Source organism: Semicossyphus pulcher, unplaced genomic scaffold, assembly GCF_022749685.1.
Source record: "Semicossyphus pulcher isolate SPU_LCO1_2020_fin unplaced genomic scaffold, fSemPul1.0.p SCAF_4, whole genome shotgun sequence".
Classification (NCBI taxonomy): Eukaryota; Metazoa; Chordata; class Actinopteri; order Labriformes; family Labridae; genus Semicossyphus; species Semicossyphus pulcher.
Genome location: NW_027211715.1, coordinates 25491730 through 25513265, shown reverse-complemented (window position 1 = coordinate 25513265; position 21536 = coordinate 25491730). Strand labels below are relative to the sequence as shown.

The 21536-nt window shown below is 42.8% G+C and overlaps 2 protein-coding genes across 2 annotated transcripts; one reads left to right on the top strand and one right to left on the bottom strand.

Annotated features, from left to right (window-relative positions):
- Positions 1-3644: 3644 nt before the first annotated feature.
- ushbp1 (Usher syndrome 1C binding protein 1) lies at positions 3645-13979 on the bottom strand. Its single transcript, XM_069680236.1, has 14 exons — positions 13821-13979; positions 12818-13032; positions 12473-12609; positions 12116-12279; positions 11678-11866; positions 11270-11517; positions 9878-10018; positions 9624-9712; positions 9380-9515; positions 8889-9120; positions 7276-7434; positions 5423-5520; positions 4883-5005; positions 3645-4762 (listed from the first exon to the last, which is right to left on the bottom strand). The coding sequence occupies exons 1-14, from the start codon at positions 13824-13826 to the stop codon at positions 4597-4599; spliced, it is 2103 nt and encodes a 700-aa protein (XP_069536337.1). The 5' UTR covers positions 13827-13979; the 3' UTR covers positions 3645-4596.
- An 874-nt stretch (positions 13980-14853) lies between these two features.
- On the top strand, positions 14854-19277 carry babam1 (BRISC and BRCA1 A complex member 1). The gene is made up of 9 exons (XM_069680163.1): positions 14854-14951; positions 15527-15972; positions 16069-16127; positions 16205-16325; positions 16437-16515; positions 16624-16648; positions 16750-16879; positions 16988-17074; positions 18298-19277. The coding sequence occupies exons 2-9, from the start codon at positions 15541-15543 to the stop codon at positions 18496-18498; spliced, it is 1134 nt and encodes a 377-aa protein (XP_069536264.1). The 5' UTR covers positions 14854-14951; positions 15527-15540; the 3' UTR covers positions 18499-19277.
- Positions 19278-21536: the final 2259 nt, after the last annotated feature.

The following is a 21536-nucleotide window of genomic DNA, read 5'->3' as shown; positions in this document are numbered from 1 at the left end:
GACGTTACATGTGGAGGGGGAGATGTGTCATAATGTCTGTCTGTTCTCATGTGCTTTATTTCACTTTGGTAACTCACTTGTTCATTAGTGTATTTCAGTGCATATTTTATATCTTACTACAATCATTTTACAATGAATACGATTAGATATGACCTTTTAAACTTGCATATAAGGTTATTTAAAGGCTTGAAACCCCCCAACAGTTCAGTGAGTTCCAGTAGTGGTGACATATTTGTCCAATCATTGTATTGACATGTACGTTTTAGATACTAGAGTAATTTTTTATATAACTCCATCTGGCCTAAAATGATGCATTATAAGTGGCATGGCCGCCTTGAGTGACAGGTGGATGCTGCTTCTTCTTGCGTCGTTGGTTCCTTCTGGGGATTTTTTCATGCAAATATCAGACAAATAGTGTGGCTTGCTGTGTGGTTTATTGTACTAGCAGACTGTCCAATTTTTTTCTGAATTAAAATCTAGTATTACGCTGTATGTAATGTATGTTTGCAGTAATTAACAGATATCATGGTAGCTTCTGGCTCCAGAAAACCAACATTAGGTAGCTTCAAAAAGGCAGTCCAACAAACAATGGATGACGTCACTGTGGCTATATAAATTATGTTACACTTTTTAAACCAAATGTATTTGACACATATATAGTAGTTAATATCGACTTTGCAGAATAGGAACATTAAAAATCTTATGAAGAGATTAAGAAATAAATCAAACACTACTTTAGGATTTATAAAGATAGATTTGGCTCCTTCTCAGCCGACTACAAAAATGTAATACAATTACTGCGACACTGATGCGTCACTATTAATTATCATATCGGAGTGTATGATATAAAATGAGGCATTTCTTCGCAGAGTTTTTATTTGATCATTTAAGCGCGTATTGCTGGTAATATCTGTACTTCTGCTCATAATTGCAGAACATGCAGTGTAGTGTTTTTGACTGTTGTGTGTTTTTGAACTTTTACTTCAACAAAGGATCTAAATGCTTTTTATACTTTACTCTAAATTGAGTCTTTTTCTTTCCATGGCACATTGGGCATAATGTGTCCTCTTTGATACGAGAGTCACCCCGAGGTTACAACAATCATGTCGTCTAAAAAACCTTTGATGAACTGAGAAGCTTAACACAGATCTTACAGAGAGCGAACACAAAATGGAGCGATAATTGTATCATCTGCTCTAATGGCAGCCATTACAACAATAGCCACGGTGACCCGGAGGGACGGGGGGAGCGGCGAGGAGCGGCCCTCTGCCGTGACCTCTGCTCGGGAAAGGGCAAGCTCGGGCAGGAGTCAGGGCGTCAGGGGGCTCGTCGCCTCGTCTGCCGCTCTGAACCCTCCATTCACTGCCTAACACAACAGCCAGGCATCGCTGTGACCCTGTGGGTGTGACACTCAACCTTTGCCTTAACCTCCTGACCGCCGGTCACAGCTGCAGCTGACCGGTCAGGGTGGGTCAGGACAGGAGGTCGGCTGAAGGAGGGGGGGGGGGGGGGGGGGGATTATTGAGAGATGAGTGAGGAGAGAAGATGGAGGGAGAGGAAATGGAGGGTGAAGGATGAGAAATGGAGGTTTGAGTGAGAGGTAAAGAGCAAAGGATGGGTGTGAGGAGAGAGTGAGAGTGAGCTGGGTGTTTAAAGGGTCGAGTCACCCAAATACAATAAACGCATATCATCACATTACCTTCATTTGTACCTGTCTGAACTTATAGGCTTATTTGTGCATATTGTATACATCCATCTGTAAGATTTCTTCCTTCATACCAACACAATTAAGGTGAAATTATCTTTTATTCATAATCACAGCATATAAAAGATGAGTCTGCAATTATTTTAGATTATACCCTTTGGAAACATGTCGAATAAAATGACCCAAACCAACAATACATTTTAGTATTCCCCTTATTTTTAATGGGTTATCAAAGCTACAGAAACCAGCATGTTATATAGAACAAAAAGGTCGTCAAGTAGAACTCACACATAACGCTCGTATTTCTAATTGTTATATGTTTAAATAGTTCACTCAGTGTTTTCTCTGATTTTCTCTCTTCTGAGCTTCTGTTACAATTACTCCTATCACAGGAAATTGCACCCATTTCTGACATGCAAAGTCTTTTTATAGGTCTTCGGGGTAAAAAAAGTGCTGTAAAAGCTCGAGAGACGCATGTGAAGTCTGATAAATTGCCTCTAGTGATGTCACTTGAGTCAGTGTCTGAAGGGTCAGTAGATGGAAATGATCAAATCTGGCCTGTTTAGAAGTTGGAAAGAATTGATTTATCAGACCTGCAAGTCAGGCGAGTCAAGGTCACAGTAGCCTCCGCGAGCATAACACACTTAAATCTCAAATTGCATTGTGGGTAATGTAGGCCTCAAGTTTTGACGAATTTAAGAATGTGTAAAAGAAAAAAAGACGACATTGCATTCTGTTCTGCTGCATCGATCTTTTTCATATAGGGATGCAATAATTAATTAGTTGATTTCTCCTTTAAGTTTCTAATAATCAAGTGTCAAGCTGTTCCAAGAGGATCGTCTTTACACCAGATTCTTGTCATAGCTTTTTTGCTGGCTCCAAGTTTTTGTATTCTCAGTACACAGCACGTGTTTTTGGATCGGCGATTCCCAATACGTCTTTCATGGAATTAACATTTTCCCAGAAATAGACCTGAGTCTTGTTTCCCTCCAGGGTGAACCTTCAACATGACTTCCTTGCCTTGACAGTCAAAAGTCCATGCATTAGGCCTGAAGTCTGTAATTTAAAACCAGGTCACAAATATCAAGTTAAGTAAATCACTAAAATGTTGTTAGATACAGCAGACCTCGAAAAAGGATAGATTAAATATAATTTGGAGCACCAGGAAAGTGAATGGTAAAAATAACTGCATTGTTCAAATTGAATGGTAGCAAAAATCTCAGAGATTGATCTCTGACCAAAAAACTATTTGCACCTCTACTACAAATAAATATATTTTCAGTGTCATTTCAGTGACCCGCCTTTTTAAGAGAAGTGTAAGTAGTGAAAGCAGAGCGAGCGAGATGGAGAGGACTATCAAAGTGTTCACAAGACGAATGGGCTGGTCGTACATTTTGTGTGCACATCATGTGTGCTATTGTCTCGCCCCCCCTCCCCATCCCCCCTTCCTCTTGCGCTTTGTCAGGACCGCACGGCCGGCTGGGAACGGCTTTATAGAGACGGCATGTACGGGAAAAAAAGGACATGTGCGCTGTCGAGGTCAGTCCCGAGGTCCTCCATGGGTTCAGTCCTTGAGTCACCCTTACACATTCATGACGGCACGGCAGCTGTTTCTTTGAAACGAGGCATGTGTCTTGTGATGTGCGACTCCTATTAGACATGTTAAGCTTTGGAATCCAGTTTAGTTTATTGGTAACTCTCACAAGGGCTGAAAAGGCAGATGTGACAATGCTTTCCATGTTCACTGCCCTACAAAGTCTATATTTACCTCTCAAGAGCCAATGAATGCCTAAAAGGACGGCTGTAGATGTTTCTGATGGGTTGACTGATGAACAGATGTACAATAAACACATCTCCGTTCAAGAACTGAGTAAAATACAACTTTTATTTACAAAGTTAAGATAAAACAGCATTTCAAGAGTCACAAGCTTCTGCATCGTGACACATTTCTGGTTATATTAGTGTAGGAAGGCAGGACAAATCCACTTTGAATGATAAAACATGATTGAAATGTTGAAGTGTCATAACAAACCAAATTGAAGTGTTTTATTACAGTCTTTTGTTGGTACTGAGGGATGTCGCTGTGCTGCTACAGCTACAGGCACAAATGGTAAGGAAGAGCACTGTCAGGTCAGGTGTGTGACCCAGGAAGGTCATACAGGTTCTGACCGCTGTACCGCGATGGCTTTGTCACTGTCATTTTCAGTTGTAGGATTATTTTCTGCCGTGGACTTTTTTTCACTGGAATGAACCAATGGATTAATAAATGAACAGCTTTTTTCTGCTCCGGTCTGACTGCTATCTGTTACAACTCAAACAGCATCTACTACAGGTAACTGCAAACCACAGCCGAGCACGTCAGCCAGGTCACTTCTGGATCAACACATCTCAGTAGATTAGTGTTGGATTCATCTCCTTTAACATGTGAATTCTTTGGCATATGTTGTTTAATAGGTAAACAATATGACCGCAGATGTCGTCCAAAAGGGTTAGCATTTTTTATTTCAGCTTAACTTTAACACTAAAAGTTTATACATCTATGCTAGCAGCGCTATGATGGTGTACTCTAGCACAGCTTTAGCTAATGCTAACGCATGCGCACATGCTCACAATGACACTGCTAACATGCTGTTAGGTGGGTAGCCTAAATGTTTACAATGTTAACCATCTTAGTTTAGCATTTTAGCATGCTAGCATTTGCGGATTAGCACTAAACACAGTGTAGGCTACATCTAAGGCTAATAAGAATGTTATTAAGAAGCTTCTATCTGTATGCTGCAAACACTTCACAAAAATAGAAATTCATTTGAGCTGCTTGAGTTCAGAAGGACAGTAGATTGTAGTTTATAATACATTGGACTAGTAGTGAAGCTTATTCTCCGACTGAAGGTTCACAGAACCGTCTCTTCCCTCCTCCACTCCAAGGCCTCTCCTGCAGCTCGCTGTGCTTCACTCTGCTGTTGGTGACTCTCCATCATGGCCGCCACTTTCTGCTCCAGCCTCCACACCTGCTCCCGGTACTTCCTGCGAATCTGCCGGTACGAACTCAAGGCTTTGCTGGAACGGAAGAAACGCACCAAGATGCAATTTATTACTCTCATATGAACAAGGACACGCTTGGTTTAAGGTACAGAAAGATGAACAAAGACGTAAACATGCAGTCCTTGTGTTTCCTACCTGTGAGCTTGTGTTAGCCGAGCGAACTGCTCTCCATTGTCCCTCCTGTGGGAGGTGCTGTCTGACAGAGCCGTGTTTAGTGAGTCATGGACTAAAGCCAGTCTCTTTTTCAGGGCTTGTTCCCTGAAAAGCAACAACATTCATTATACTTAAGGCATTGAAGATGTTTTCTCTCGTACACAATCATGTAAACATGTCTCCATGATGTGTCCTTGACAGCGAATGTGATGCAGTGTTAACAGCTGTGATTTATGTTGAAGTATTCACAGCCCGAGGTCAGAGGAGAACAATGATGCTCTCTAAAGCAGCTGATAGAAAGAACCAGAAGCTCTTTGTGTCCAAAGTCTGCTTTACTCTGATAATGTTCCTAAGCGACAGATAAAACCAGGAGACAGATGTTTGAGGGAGCATTTTTCTACACAGACTACATTCATCAGGTACCGTTTTTATTAGTGAATGCTTAGTTTTCTCAAGGTGTCATGTATTTATTAGTTTACCAGGTCTTCCTACGATGTATGCAGAGAATTGATGATGTCTCACCTTTGCAGAACGGCCTGCAGCTCTTTCAGAATGGGTCTGGTTCGAGGACCGGCGATGTCACCATCACTTCCCAGTTTAACTGCATTTTCACACAACCTCTGAAACATGACATCAGTAAGGATTATATTTAAAAATCCCTTTAAACTCTGTGTTAATGAACATGGTATACCCAGATATCTAAGCAGCGGTGCACAAAGCTTTTAACCTCTGACAATCCAAACCAAAGCTCTGCTTAAGGGGTTGAAGTATGCTATATACTACGAAACAAAAGTGACGGACTCTACTTATGTGAAGCCGATTTGTTTGTTGTGTTTCCTTTTGCTCTTCTTGTAAATGACCTTAAGACAAATCGTGTTTATCTTTGTGAAAACCAGACCACTGATTTGGGAACCACTGATCTAAAGGTTGCAAGAGAACTAGGGATCTATAGTTCATGCCCATGTTCAGATACGATATAGATACAGATAAATTAACCAATACTGATGCCACTACCAATAACAATACCAATACTCTATACAGTCTGGAAGCTCCATCCTTGCTCCTTCCAGGTAGGGAGTGAGTCTCTGGCGAAAGTGAAGGAGTTTAAGTATCTCGGGGTCTTGTTCACGACTGACGGTAAAATGGATCGCGAGATTGACAGGCGGATCCCTGCAGCAACAGCAGTAATGTGGCCGTCCGGACTGTCGTGGTGAAGAGGGAGCTGAGCCTAATGGCAAAGCTTTCGATTTACCAGTTGATCTACGTTCCAACCCTCACCTATGGTCACGAGCTTTGGGTAGTGACCGAAAGAATGAGATCGCGGATACAAGCGGCCGAAATGAGTTTCCTTCGGAGGGTGTCTGGGCTCAGCCTGGGAGCTCGAAGATCCGGGGGAGCTCGGAGTAAAGCTGCTTCTCCTTCGCATCCAAAGGAGCCAGTTGAGGTGGTTCGGGCAACTGGTTAGGATGCCTCTTGGGCGCCTCCCTTTGGAGGTTTTCCGGGCACGGCCAACTTGGAGGAGACCCCGGGCAGACCAGGAGCTCGCTGGACGGATTACATATTAGGTCTGGACTGGGAACGCCTCGGAGTCCCCCAGGAGGAACTGGAAAACGTTGCTGGGGAGAGCGACGTCTGGGTCACCTTGCTGATCCTGCTGCCACCGCGACCCATGCCAGGATAAGCGGAAGATAATGGATGGATGGATGGATGGATGGATGGATAGCTACCACATGAACATCTTACGCATGTCATTGTACGTAAATTTAAACAAAGAATGGAAGTGGGTAGATTGTCCAAGGCTTGTCCTCATTGATAACTGAGTGGTGTATCAGACAGATTTCCTACTTCAGTATTGGATCAATTTCTCTCCTTCATCTCTTGAGAAAGAGCAGAATGACATTTAATATATTGCAATCAGAAGCCAATGAGACTTTGGTTTAACTAACAGGAAGGTCTGTAAAATCAGTTATTGAATAAAGGATTCTTGGTCTGACCACGTCTCTCTGGATAAAATCTTTAGTTTTTTTTAACCGTTTAAAGACATGTTGAGCCATTGTTTTTGAAGCCATGAGGCTACTGTTGGCTATAGAGAGCTGTGTTCAGTTCTTCGACAATGACAGAGGTGTGTGGTATGAATCTGTGCTGCAGCGACAGGACAGCCCAGCAGAAGACCTTGTGAAACCAAAATATCCGTCTCGGCCTGGAGGGATTCTGCATTGGTGGATGTGTGATTTCCCGTGTGGGACACCCAGATTTGAATCGGGTCTGCCACAATAGACCAACGTCCTGCTCCCTCTTGCCCATTTCACCTTGACTCTGTATGATTTGAAAATGTAAAAAAAAGTCTGTGTTGCTGCTGTAAGAGTCTGTCCTACCTGTTGTTCGCTCGTACGATCCTCCAGCTCCTCTCTGAGGCTTTCTGGGACGAACGCTCCGGCTGCTTCCTGCGCCTTCTGTGCCATCAAACTCCACTCCAGACACCGCAGCTCCTTCTCCTTCAGGCGGATTAGAGCTCGCAGATCCGACATCTCCTCCTGGATATGAAAAGTAAAACCATAAACCAGAGTAAAGAGACACAGACGCAGCGTAGGAAAAGCGTGTTAAAGGCACAAGATTTTAAGATTTTAAAACTAGCAGGTTTTACCTCCACGTTTGGTGTTGTTATCTGTGTATAATTTTTATCAATGACTTCTCCCTTATAAACACAATATTCACATAGTGATTGAAATGTCTGACACTTATGAATGAGCACTTTTTGGTCACTCACAGGTGAAGTGTCATGCAGCTTTAATTTTTGCGTCTATAAAACATGCACGACTGTTTTTGGATTGTTTACCCACCATGGACACTATATGTGGTGGTGTATGTACTACACAGTGGCCTGAATGATCAATTCCACATAAATTTATCTTATATATTTCGCCAAATCATATCACATCATAACAGAAGACTTTGTAACATTTAAGCATTCAGAGAGTCAGATTAATAATGAAGTAATAAAAAGGTTTTGATTTTGGACACAGCTATCGTAACATAGATTTTTGTTCTTCTTGATGTCGTGTTTTGGTTCCTTAAACAACAAAAAACTGAGAAGAAAAGAATGAAGGGTTTTACATGTAAAGATTCTGCCTGAAGCTGGTTAGCTTAGCTTAGCACAAAGTCTGGAAACAGGGACAAAAAGCTAGCCCAGCTCCTCCCAAAGGTAAAACCTTACACTGACATGTACATCTGTTTGTGCATCTAAACCAGCATCGTCTTGTGTGAGAGGAAGTAACTCTTTAAGTAATTCTAGTTGCCTGGTAACACCAGAACGACATCAAGGAAAGTTTTCTCTTCTATTTACTTTGAATGTGTACTTTTATTATAATAGGATAGTGTAGAGACAGGAAACAACCGTGGATGTTATTATTATGTAAGTGCCTTAACAATTCAACAGGATGCCCAAGATGTAGTGTTTTATTAGGTACTACAGTATTAGAGCTGCAGGCAAGTGCTTTTTTTTTACCTTTTGAAACCTTTTTTTTTATTATTAATCCCAGAGAGGAAATTCAATTTGTTCACTCTGTTAGTACAAACATAAACACACATGCACAAACAGGACTCCATGGACATACACTGGTAGCTGGAACCTCTCCAGCAACCAGCCTCAATTCCACGCTTGGCCTACGACCAGGACCTGAACCGGCCACCCTCCAAGTCCCTACAGACTGAGCTACCGTCTATCCCAAGACCCCATTCCTTCCTCTCTCCATTCGTCATGTTCATGATGTCTAACTCTTCCTGTAAATAATTCTCTACCAGCTTAAGGTCTCGCTGACCTCGCTAAACCTGAGAGTCAGAGGTCTGCAAGCAGTGGACCATACATCCATCATCACACTGTGTTTTTCTGTCGTGCTGGCTAAGTGAAGTGTTGATCTGCTTGAAATCTTGGCGGCTATTTTCAGCTTCAGTTTTTTATTATAATTTAAGACACAAAAAAACGTCCTACCCTGACAGAAATGAGTTCATAGAAGAGGGAGGCCTTCTCTTTCTTGGTATCCAGAGGTTTGGCGTTTTCTTTAGTCACAGGTCCTCTTGATCCAGCCAGGTGACCAGTCTCTGAGCTCATTTTGCCCTCATCTCCTGGACTCTGCTTAGGTGGGCAAATAGCCGCCCGGTCCTTCTTCAGGCGCTCGATTTGCTGACGGAGTACGGCTCCTCGCTCTGCTTGCTCGGTTGTCCTGTAGGGTTAAACGTAATGAGTCACCTGGCTAAAACATTGTCCAGGAAATGGTCTGGATGTCTTTATAACTACATCTTTAAACCTTTAGACATTTAGTCAATATCATGTAGATCTGTGTTGGTGTGACAGAACTTTTCATGCAATATGTGTCAACTTTTATCCTTTCATCAGCCTGTCAATCTGATCTTCAGTCACCATTCACACGTGTTTCCCTTCCATTCATGCCTGAACGTACAAAGAGCACTTTAAAACTCCACCTCTGCCCTGTGTGACTCTGCGTGTGCGTCTCCTCTGTGACCCCTGCTGTTGAGAAAGAGGTGGACAGCTCCTCGGTTCCCATTTTCCTGAGCTGAGCTGACGGACTGTCGGGCTGCTGCCTGTCACCGACTTTCTCTGAAGAGAGGAAAAACTGTGAGCCTGACTGCGTGTGAATGACGCGCACACACACTGTGTATGTAAGAGAATGTGGGCACTGAGTATTAAAACGTGGTATTCAAACACCTGCTGAGTGCGTCTGCAGAGGAATGCTTTGCTGCTTCTTGGAGTCATAAATCGACAGCAGTTCGCTGTAGGCCTCTTCACACTCCTCGCTGTCAATCAAAAGCACAAAGACAAAACGTGACCTCACTGGATGAGAAGGGCCTTCATACATACTGTTAGATCGCTGCCCTGCATGTGCGCGTTCATTGTTCTGACACACGTCACAGAACATTACAGACAAACACAGCGTGTGTGCCTGTGTGTCAGGTGTGTACCTGTATCTGAGAGCCGTCTGCAGGGCCGAGCAGTCAGCCTCCAGCCTGCTCACTTTAACACTGATCTGCTCCGACTCGCACTTCCTCCGCTCCAGAGCTGCAGTCAGACGCTCGTTCCTGGCCTTCAGCCTCTCAATGCACCTGAGAGGACGGGGAGGGGATGAGGAGGGTCAGAGCGAGCACAGGAGGGGACACCTTTGTTTCGAAAAGAGCTTTAGTTACAGTTATGTAGCTAACTTGTAGCTTTGTGTCAGACCTTAAATCATTCAGAATATTCAGAAGCATGTGAGTGATTCATAACCCTGTTCATACAGTTTGTGTGTGTGTGGGGGTGTGTGTGTGTGTGTGAGTGTGTGACTTGTCTTTGCCTTGTTGTAAATGCAGTAAAATCAGTCACTAAAACAAAATAGTCTTCTCAGTCAGGGGCAGGTCGAAGGGGTGGCCTGTATTGGCATGGGCCCCCCCTGAAAACTGACTGGCCAACCCAGGTGCCACCCTATAATCCTTAACTATGATTGGTCATCTGCCCAGTCAGAGGCGGGACTTATGTTCAAATCAGTTTATTGTCAGCCTCTGGTGTTGAGAAATGAAGCCAATGTGAAAGTGCAAAAAAACTGCAGTTCCTCGACTGTCCACTTGAGGCTGGCTCCAGAAACAAACGCCCATTTTTACAGCAGAAATAAACATGTTAACAGCCTGGTACAAAAAACGGTTTTGTTATAAGTAGCTCATTTTACTGTTCAAGACAACTGTACAGGGGGTGAATTTATTTATAACACATACATTTTAATTATATTAAGCCTTAAATCATAGGAGCCGGGTCACTTGAGTGACAGGTGGATCCTGCTTGCTGTCTGCTAGACGTCAACACACACAGTCACTGAACTTAACTTCACCTGTTTGTGTTTTTGGAGCCTTTTGGGGATTTTTTGAGTTAAATGCTAGTCTTATTGTATTGAAGTATTTTTAGCACTAAGTAGCAGGTATACTGTGCTTGTCATAGCAGGCTTATTAACCTGTTCAGTGTGTATCAAACATTTATTCAATCGTGGGCCAGTAAATAAAACTAGCTCACTCACGAGTTAATTGATCAGACACAGGCAGACTGTTTAGCTTTGACCCCCGGTGGCCATATTTCGGCTTCATTTACGCAGTCAAGAAACCAATGGGCGATGTCATGGTGGCTACGTCCATTATTTATACAGTCTATGGTTGCAACACAGTGCTAGTAGCTTCTTTGGCATTTCACTGTAACACATTTTGATACCTTAGTAGTAAGAGTAGATATAATCAGTGAAGAAAGAAGTGGTAAATCATTGCTATTGGGACGTGTGTGTCAAAAAAGTCTGGACACGCTCTGTTTTCGATAAGTGTAATCCTTTGCTTGCTCACCTGTTCAGTCGCTCTGTCTCAGACTCCAGGCTGATGGGGCTCGGACAAGGGCTGCATGAGTTCACAGAGCCCAGAGGAGAGCCGTCCCCTCCCAGAGACAGAGGGGTTACAGCTCTGGAGGTTCTTCTGCTCAGTAAAGGTGACCCAGGGAAGGGTGGAGAGGCCCAGTCTGGACTGAGAGGCCCTGCGTTGGGCCTGTAGGAAGGAGAGCGGCTGCCTGACCTCCAGGACTTATGGAGAGCAACCAGCTGAAATACGAGAGAAGAAGAACCGAGTTTGTTCTTGTCTGGAGACACTTCTTTCAACTCATTGATAAAATGTGTTTATTTAACCAAAGACAGGACTGTGTTTACCTCCAATGTCTGATAACACTATCATTGATTAAACTGATGGCAGAGCTTCACCCACCTTGTTTTTCTCCTCCTCCATCTGGCTGATGGAGCTTTGCACTCTCTCCAGCTCCTCCTGGTGACCCTGCAGGTTGCCTTTGAGGGCAGAGCTCCGCTTCTCTACATCCAGGACGTCCTCCTGATGCTGGTCCTTTGGAGGGCTTGATGGGCATGAAATCCCAAACTCTTTTTCCATGTCCTCTAATATCTGCAACCAGAGTGACAGAATTACTTGAGGGGCTGATGGAAGTAAAAAAAATAGCCTCATTAATGACGTATATTTTTTCCTAAGTGGGTCCATTAAAAGTCTGACAGACACAAGAATGATCTGCATCTTTATACTAGAAAGTTTATTACTAGAAAGTGGATGTAACTTATGATTGAACTTTGCAGTTCTAGAGAATTATAATTCAAATAAATCAAAGGATGATGAGAGGTTGTGTGACAGTGTAAACACCTGAGCGGCCTTCCCCCAGCTCTCCTGTGCTGCCCTCAGGTGCTCTCGGTGTTTGTCCTGGTCTGAAGCTGTGATGGGGGCCGCCCACGACCTTTTACAGCTGATAGAGTCCTCCACTGATGATAAAACCTCCTGCAGCTTGGTCCACACTACACCACTGCCCCCTGGTGGAAGACAGATAGAAGTGCAATAAATCCAATTCGATGAAGTGGGGGGCAGTTTTATATTCCTCCAGATTTTAAAAGCTTCTGTTCTTTAAAGGTAAATACAATTGCCTCTTGTGAGGCCAGACTTAAAGTGCAGGAGCATAGCATTAAAAAATGCCTTATTCTGCAACAAGACAAAGATATGCCCTACCTCGTCCACTCAGTGGAGGTTTGGATGTGTTGGCAGAGGCAGTGGTCCTCTCTGTGCCACTTCTGGCCAGCCTGTGGGACAGGAGGTCTGGAACCAGAGGCCCAGGTGGTCCTGGTGGTCTCAGGTCTCCTGGTTCACTGCAGAATTATAGCAGGATTCAAATTTTTGCTAATAAACGTCACTGTGGTTACTCTGAGACAAGCTACAAGCTGAGTAATATATAACTTATTTATATAAGGAGAAGAAACATACCTGATTCCACTGAAATATTTGGCTTATATTAGTGTAACAATGTCTTTAATCATGTAGGTAAACGACACCTGATACTCTTTGCTGTAACGTTACCTCGGGGCTTTTAAAGAGCCCATCTTCTTGTTCAGGTCAGCGATTATTCGGAGCAGTGTCCCCACTTCAGCCTCACACTGAGCCAGCTCTGCAGGCGAAGGCTCCAGGTTTGCTGGCGGGTCAGGGTCAAGGGTCATATGTTCGATCGGGGTCAGCACCTCCCAGTCAGACCCTGTCCCAGTATCCAGGCTGTCACATCTGACCAGGCCGAGATCCTGCACGATGTATTTTAATATTATAACTTAATGGTTATTTGTTCATCTTTTTATTGTCATTTCCTTCACTTCTACTCATTTATGTTAATGTATACACTGTAATACACATCTTATGTCAGTTTTTGCTGCCTGTAAACAATCATCTGTAGGTGAAGAGTGGTTCATAATTACACTTAGACAAAAATCCCTCAGCATATCCACATTAAGAATCTGTAATACCCTTGAACCCGACATTGTTGCTGCACTATTTAGCAGCTATTGTTCTAAGCAGCGGAAAAAGGAGGAAACTCAAACATCCTGAGATCCAACTTCCTGGCCGGCAAATATTTGTGGGCCGAACCATCTTTTGTTGAGCACAAAGAATGTCGGCTAAATGCCTAAAACATACAATTAGAACAAAGTGACTTTCTGTTGTTCAGCTATGTGACAAAACGTGACATTTTGGAACACCAGCGTTTGATCGTGTAAATTGTCACGTATATTCTGCATGCATACATGTTTTAAATTCCTTCACCAGACAGTAGTACTTCCACCATACTTAATTTTTACTATTCGGAGTGACAGAGACACAACCCATGCATGCACTGGTCAAAAAGGGAAGACACACCTCGGACAGATCATCAGAAAAAGATCACATTTAGAATTTCTGGCATTTTAGGCGCTCAACTTTCCAGACTACTTAAAGTATTTGGCTTGTGGACTTGGCAAATTTACCCAGTAAACACGAAGTGCTCCAAGTCATGATGCACTCAGTATAAAAAGTGACGTATTTTCAGAGCGATACTGACCTCCATGCTTCTCAGTCCTGATGTCCTCAGCAGGGATTTAGTTCCTGTTGTGGATTTTCACAGCCAACACCTAAACATTCGACAAAATATAAAGTTGATTTCTTCAGTCCTGCTCCTTTGTGTTTTTATATTTACAAATAGTTAGTCAGCCACTATACTGCAGTCTGCTCTCTGTAAGTCTGCCCTACAGTGTTTATTGTGATGAATGAAGTCAGTGGAAAACGCTCAGAGAGTCATCCCCACCCATTCCCCGACACTTTGAGTCCTTTCCTGTTTTGTCCACAGTGAGCTTCAATGCCTTTTTATAGTGGACTATGAGTGAACTCTGGATAAATAGTCTAGGTATTCTTGTGTTCTAGATAGTGTATATCACTGTTGCGTTGGAAAAATGTATGAAGTTACATTCAGTTTGGACCATGACGCTGACTTAATAGACGGGTAAAACATGTTTTTTCTCCATATTTCTAATAACTGCAGGGACTGTCTGCTGTCTTCATTTACCTGCACTAAAAGTTAAGGCATAGAGTTGGCTTCTGATCAACCAAAACCAAACATGAATTATACAAAAATAAAAAATACTAACCCAATGTATCATAAATTCAGGAATGTGTTTTTGATCGACTGATACAGTTCACCATTTATTTTCATCTTTGTCATCCTGCAGAGTCGTGCATCTGGCAACACATTGGAAGATGTACAAAAAAAGAATGCATATATGTATGCTTGAAGATGCTTAAATTAAAAAATTATATAGGCATTCATCCCCCCCTGGTGCCCCTGTAAAACAATGCAGCGAAAGTGCCCCCTCGGATGTGCCCTCTAGCGTGCCTTTCTGTAATTATACATCAACTTACTTTTGCATTAAACTAATTTACTGTGTATTTAACATAGTGATTGTACAGCAACATGCGGTTAACGTCATAAAGTGCCCTCTTCAAACAGGAGAAGAGGAAGAAAATGTAACCTCTTCGTTTCACTACATTACCCATAATGCTGCTGCACTTCCGGTAAGGATCAGTTCCTGTAAGGAAGTTGTCCGATCAAAATAAATGTTGGCTCGTCGAAACATTTAGCAACTTTCAATGAGTTTAACTTCAATTTAATACTAGACGTATTGGAATAACGTGTCAAGTAAGTCTGGTTGAACATATTAGCATAAAACATTTTATTCGTCTGTCGGCTTAGCTCTTATTTCTCTTAAAGCTAATGCTAACAGCTTTGTAGGGCTACTTCGCTGTCATCATGAAACATCACCTTGCTCTACCAGCCTCTATCAGAAAACTGTGTTAGCTTCATTCATTCAATGTCATACTTATTTGTTGATGCATTTCTGACTAAACCATTGAATTGCTTTTTATTTTTCTTGTTAGCTTCACGCTGAGCTAAGCGTTCACAATGACAGAGCAGCAGGTTTATTATGTACCTTTATGTATTGTTCACTGGAGGGGGGGCAGAAATACGATTATAAAGTTGGTGTCAAGGCAATTTTGGTGTGCGGGGGTAATTTGGAGATTCATACAGCTTCCTCATTGCCTGTTTAAGCATCTGTGTTGAAGTTTTTATAAAAAGCTGTTATACTTGCACTTATTGTAGATTGATGGATCCCTTAAAGTAAAGGAAATTATGGAAAAAACTGTGTTTATACTTTCTCTTTGTGGCTAAACTAACTTGCCACAATGGCAAACTCATCATCTCCACTTCCTTAGCATCCTCTGTATCCATGGAGACACCAGAGCCAGGCCCAGCTGATGGAGAGGAGCGTCTGGTGGAGCTGCGACCTCGCACACGCTCCAACCCTGAAGGTGCTGAGGACAGACGCAGCAGCACGGGCAGCCTGGGAGGAAACAGTAACCCCAACATCTCTCAGCCTGCTGTGGGGAGTCGTGTTGAAGGGGAAGGCGAGGCTTCAACTAGTGACAGTGCTCCAAGTTCCACCACCACCACTGTGTCAGCGGCTGTAGCTCAGACTGTGACACCTGCTGCTTCGGTAACAGCGTCATCTGCAGCCAGTGCCACAGTGCCGCTGTCCACTGCTGCTGTAGCAGCTAAAGAGAGGCCAAAACCTGCTCCACAGCAGCCAGCACTGACAACAGTCCCTCCACCTGCAGAGTACCAGCTCAGAGTTCCCAGAGTCAACTGTCCAGAGAAAGTGGTCGGTCCACAGTACATGTGATTTATACTTCATATGAAAATAAGGATCAATTTCAGTACAAGGCTTTACTATCTAACGTTGTCCTTCTCATGTCAGATCATCTGCTTAGACCTCTCTGAAGAGATGTCTTTGCCAAAGTTGGAGTCTTTTAACGGGTAAGCTACAGTTAAACAAACCTTCACTCCCCTGTATTATTGTAATCACTGCTTAATTTAACTCTATTTCCATGTAGGTCTAAAACAAATGCCTTGAACATTTGCCAGAAGATGATTGAGATGTTTGTCAGAACTAAACACAAGATTGACAAACGGCACGAGTTTGCCCTGGTTGTAGTCAACGATGACGCTCTGTGGGTAAGTGCAGGAACGTTATGTCCACTGCTTACTGCTTATGCAAAGTGCCACGCTTTTATTTAGAAATATTTGTCCTCTACTTATATTTTAGTGTATATTTATTTGTCTCAGCTTTCAGGCTTCACCTCTGACCCCAGGGAGCTGTGCAGCTGTCTGTATGACCTTGAGACCAACGTATGCGAGTCCTTCAGTATCCTTACAATCAAAACGTCCTCTTAAACAATACAAGACATTTACTACTTGCGATGCATACTACATAATCCTACGAGTAGAATTTAGCCTTAACTGTCCTCTGTAGATTTGGAAGATCTTCTTAATGTAATGTAAGTAATTGACGATAAACCTTCTTTGACTTTTAAAAATACACAAACTGTTATGTTGAAGTGTTTACTGAAGGTCGTCTCTTCTTCTGTTGTCTTCATAGTCGTCAGAAGATCGAGCTACCGCTGATGGACAATGTTCAGACCATCCCTCCCCCGTATGTGGTGCGGACGGTGCTCATCTACAGCCGTCATGCAGGACAGCTTCAGTTCAACCCTTCAGAGGCTTTTAGTGTACGTATGAGACGGCTGAGATCTCCCTCCTCCACACTGTGATTTAATGAGTGCATTCGTCATCGAGTATTTCATGTTAGAGATGTTTGTGTTTGTGTCCCGTCACAGAAAATGCTGCAGTCTCCATATTTTTTCTTCGATGTTGTCTACCTACACAACGGGGTGGAGGAGCAGGGGGATGAGACCAGCTGGAGGGTGAGTCATAAGCTGATGATGGACAATGATAAGCTTTGATTTTGTACCCAAAAATGTACCTTTCTTTGGTGTGGTGTATCGCTAGTTTATTTTAGTGATATAGACAAACTGGTATAAGCACTAACTCAGATCTTGCCTGTTTAGCTCCTGTAAAGGTCACACAGTACGGTACAGGACTTTCTTCAGCCCTTCCTAGCGATATGTTTTGCATTCCCTCTTATGCATGGAGAAATGCAGAGCTGTGTTATAACATAGTGTTATGTGTAATATCGTGCCACTGCTGGTTAGGGCTGTGACGGTAACCTCATGACCTCAATACCGCTGTTATGTGACGCCAACCGCTGGCTTTCTTGGCTAATGTCAATGGGAGCAGTGAAGATTAGTCGGAGTACAGCTACTGTTTCCATATTAATATGAGGTAACAATGAGTAATAAATGCATTATTTAAAGTCAAGGTGAAATGAAACATGTAATTTTAATCCTTTTAGATCACATCCCCGGTAATATTGTGCATCTATTTGACAATGTAGGCCAAAAAAAGATACAGAAAATCAATTTCTTCATATTCTTATATCAAAATCCGATCATTTTTTCTTCCTGTAAAAAAAAAATATCCCGTGTGCTTACGTAGGCTAGAACCAACCAATTTCAACCAATCAATCTGCAACATTTAGCCGCAGAGCACCAAGAACGCTCGGTCAGTTAGCTAGCTACTGCGCTGTGGAGAACGTCTGTCTACGCCCACTTCTCAACGATCAAATCAAATCCCTCCAATGATATGTCCCACCTTCACGTCCTGTTTCACTCAACAATACGTCACGATACAGAAGCTAGATACTCACCAAATGCCGTTTCAGCTCGAGTTTAAAAGTTCACTGCATTTCTCCTCCCTGTAAAGACTGCACAGTGTTTCCCTGAACTGGCGGGGTGTTATAACTGGACTGGACATTACACTAACTGCATCTGTAGATCACAGGGAATGCAAAAGCATCGTGAGGAGCACAAATTGTGAGAAAGGAAAAGTAGTTCCAAAAAAATCCCCCTGGGGATCTGCACCTTACTGTACTCACTTCAAGTCTGTTGAAGCACTTCTGTCCACCTTACTAAGCCTGAAGATAGTGCAGGCGTGTTGTGAAAACCTTCTTAGACATGATGCTTTAATCTGTAAATGTTGTTAACGTAAATGCTTCTTTTCACCTGTCTGCTATGTCTTCCATCTCTAGGACAACTACACCTCTTTCTGCAACCTGGACTCAAAGGGCATGTGCTATCGCTTTGAGGTCTCCCTGAGCGGACCCGCCATCGAGCTGCACAACTGCATGGCCAAACTGCTGGCTCACCCTCTGCAGAGACCTTTTCAGAGCCACGCGTCTTACAGCCTGCTGGAGGGGGACGACCCCCAGGACATTGAGGCGACGGTCTAAAGCGGCGAACACGCATAAAACCCTGTTTCTCTGAGAAGGTCACAAAATGTGGGTCATCGGAAGAGAGCAGGAATTTTCCGAGTTCACCTTGTTGCTGAGGAATTTTTCCATTAATGACAGAAAATGTTAGAAACCAGGCATAATGGAAAAGAATTCAACATGTTACTATTATCACAGCTATTGTGTTTCTATAAAGAAATGAGTGAGTCATTGATCGTTCTCAGCCGGGGGAAGTGATAAAATGATTCAGTTGTTAGATGTAAGACAGCTGGAAGTTTCCTGGAGACGAGACGACGAGGTGGATGTGAGAGTTCAGGAAGAGGAAACAAGAAGAAGGAGATGGTGATGAAAGAAAGACATAAGGAAGCAGCTTTGTTAAACTTACCCCTTTGCTATTAGTTTGTAATTTCTTTCCACATGTCTTAAAGGGTCTCCCGTCTGCCCTTTCATGACTCATAAACTGCATTGTGACGTCCTGTATCACAGAGGTCGACACTTCTGTTCCTTTCAGTTGATAATTTTCACCTTTTGTTGCCTGTTTTGATTTTATAAATGGTTCTTTTCATTCATTTGTCACTCTTTGTATATGACGCAGACAACAGAAGAATGTACAGTTATGTAGACAGGCCTCAGTCTTTTGACGATGATCTCTGTGGCACTGATGGACGGATGTGAAAAAGGCCGGTCGTGCTGCCTGTCTCACTGCACTTCAAACACATTGTACAGATGCGCTTTTTAAAGCTGTTTGTGGATATTAAAAAGAGGCATGTTTAATCATATTGTTCAAGTTCATATGTGCTTTCTTTGTTTCTGTCAGGAGGGGGCAGCAAATTCTCTCGTGAGATGACAGGGAGAGCTTTGTCTCAAGGCTGATGTGGTCCATGAGGGTGGATGGTAGGGTCATATTAATTGTCTTTTTAAGTGCTAAATCTTTTGTTCCAAAACGCCAGTTTTTATATATATTTTTTGTGTTTTGATCTTTATTTTGTTCCACTTTTTCCTTAATTCACAAGACTACTTCTTCTTGATCAGCCTACATGCCTTTATGACAGCACGATTGAGTCGTTATCGCGGCTCCTTCTGTTCAGTCTAATCTGTTATCCTCCTATATTCCCTCAGTGCTGAGTATATGTTTTCCTCTCACCCTGAAGGTGTCTGTCAGTTATCTTAAGAGGTGTTTTTATCTCCGTCTTCGAGCGTTTGCTTTCCTGTTTTTGCCCCGAGGTTGATCTGATGTCTGTCCTGACTCCTGATCGTCACTCGCTCTCTGTCACTCCAACATACCTTCATAAATTAGCTTTTTTTCCGGCGAGGACAGGTTGTCAGGGAGACAATGGGGGAGCAGGAAAACCTCGGGCTCGGAGGACCTTTCCCCTTTCGCACACTTCCCCTGAAGAGCCGACTGTTCCTCACGTCATCACCGTGGATAACAGCGCGAGGGGTGGGGTGGGGGGGGGGGTGGGGGGTCCAGTGTGGCTGTACTGCAGGGAGAATTTGTTATTCCCTCATCCCTGAAGAATGACAGCTCCCTATTGTTTTCATTCTTTCACTCCTCCACTGCCATGACTCCTTTCCGTGCCTGCCTAGAACAGGATATGGTGGCTTTTTTTTTTCTTTTTTTGGTTTCTTCTTTGGTATTTTCTGCTTTACTCTTGCATGGTTTACATTGTTCATACAGCGACAGGGGGATATGATTTGATCTGTAGCACCTATATTTAAATGTCGCACCGATGGGTGATCTTTCCTGCCTCACGTGCACACAGCAGTGGAAAACAACCGAGCAGTTTGGAGGTGCTTTTACATTTGATGCCACTTTGTACTTAGGATTAAAGATCTCCTTTTCAAGCGTGTCCTGGCCACAACAAAGTTTCACACATTTCAACATGTAGCAGTTAAACACAATAAGATTTCAGGTCACAGCATGAGTGCATGAAATAAGACTTGGAGGTCATCATGTCCTGCACCAGGTTAGGGCAAATAGCTCTTTCGATAGTCTCCACTCTTCCTTCAGTCTATTTATAAAAACACCTACAGTGAGCAGCTTCCAAACACTAAAATCATTTACCTTTTATTTAAGCTCAAAGCCGCACTAACCGCTGAATTAAAATCCCATTTGTCCTTTTCAGTACAGATGTTGACGGGCTGCAAACACATCTCGGTTGGTAGCTTCCAGTAGTTTAATGTAGATTAAGTAAGCTTTAAATTCAAGGTTTTACACTTAAAACTAAGAATATGTTGCATTATTTAAACAGCCCGCCTAGATTAACCGGTGAGGAGCTCTGGGGCCAAAACTAATGGGGTTTTTTTTAAGGTCTTTATGTCCTCTTCCTTCACTGTTGCTGCCCAAAACCAAGAGACCAACAAGTACAAGTGTGAAATTCAAAGCGTCTCCCCTCCATAAGACCTGACTAGGACCATATGGCGATTAAGCAGAACATACCTTAGTTGAAGTTCATTTTACATCTACATAAATCCTACAGAGCGCCTTGGATTGGTTTTTGAAGGACAATTGCATTTTACACTTTTCGATTGACGTTTCGATTGAGTTCATTTGTTGTGATCCCTTCACAAGAGAAGCAAACCAAAGCAAACCTGAAGTATCCAAAGAGCACCTGTATGATTACTACAAAGACCCAGCAGCACTTCTACTCCTTTGTCTTCGGTGTAAATTGTATGTTAGAGGTTCAAAATCTTAAAAAAAATATATCCAATTGATCAAATTTCATAAGACTTAATAACAAACAGGGTGAAAAAACAATTTGTGGACTGTAGAATCGGACTACTTTTTCTACCACAGTGTCCTGACTAAGACTAAGCTGTTACTGTTGTGGCTTTGGCGTTGAGTCATCATTAGTATTTTTAACTATGTAATAGGAGCACATTTCCCGAGTCTATCTCAATACAACAGTCATACAGGAGTTTGTGGTCTCATTCCTCCTGTTGATACAAGAGGTACACCTACAAACGCATCAGGAGAGGAAAGGAGACATGGGCACTGAGACAGACCCATCCTTTATTTACAAGCTTGTTAAAACACA

Excerpts from the sequence above, each read along its gene's own strand:
- ushbp1 (XM_069680236.1), bottom strand. Across the intron at positions 12,610-12,817 it reads GGCTCTTTAAAAGCCCCGAG|TGAACCAGGAGACCTGAGAC; the intron begins GTAACGTTACAG and ends ATAATTCTGCAG. Across the intron at positions 11,518-11,677 it reads TGGAGGAGGAGAAAAACAAG|CTGGTTGCTCTCCATAAGTC; the intron begins GTGGGTGAAGCT and ends CTCGTATTTCAG.
- babam1 (XM_069680163.1), top strand. The coding sequence starts at position 15,541 with ATGGAGACACCAGAGCCAGGCCCAGCTGATGGAGAGGAGCGTCTGGTG. Across the intron at positions 16,516-16,623 it reads CAACGTATGCGAGTCCTTCA|ATTTGGAAGATCTTCTTAAT; the intron begins GTATCCTTACAA and ends TGTCCTCTGTAG. Across the intron at positions 16,649-16,749 it reads GAAGATCTTCTTAATGTAAT|TCGTCAGAAGATCGAGCTAC; the intron begins GTAAGTAATTGA and ends TTGTCTTCATAG.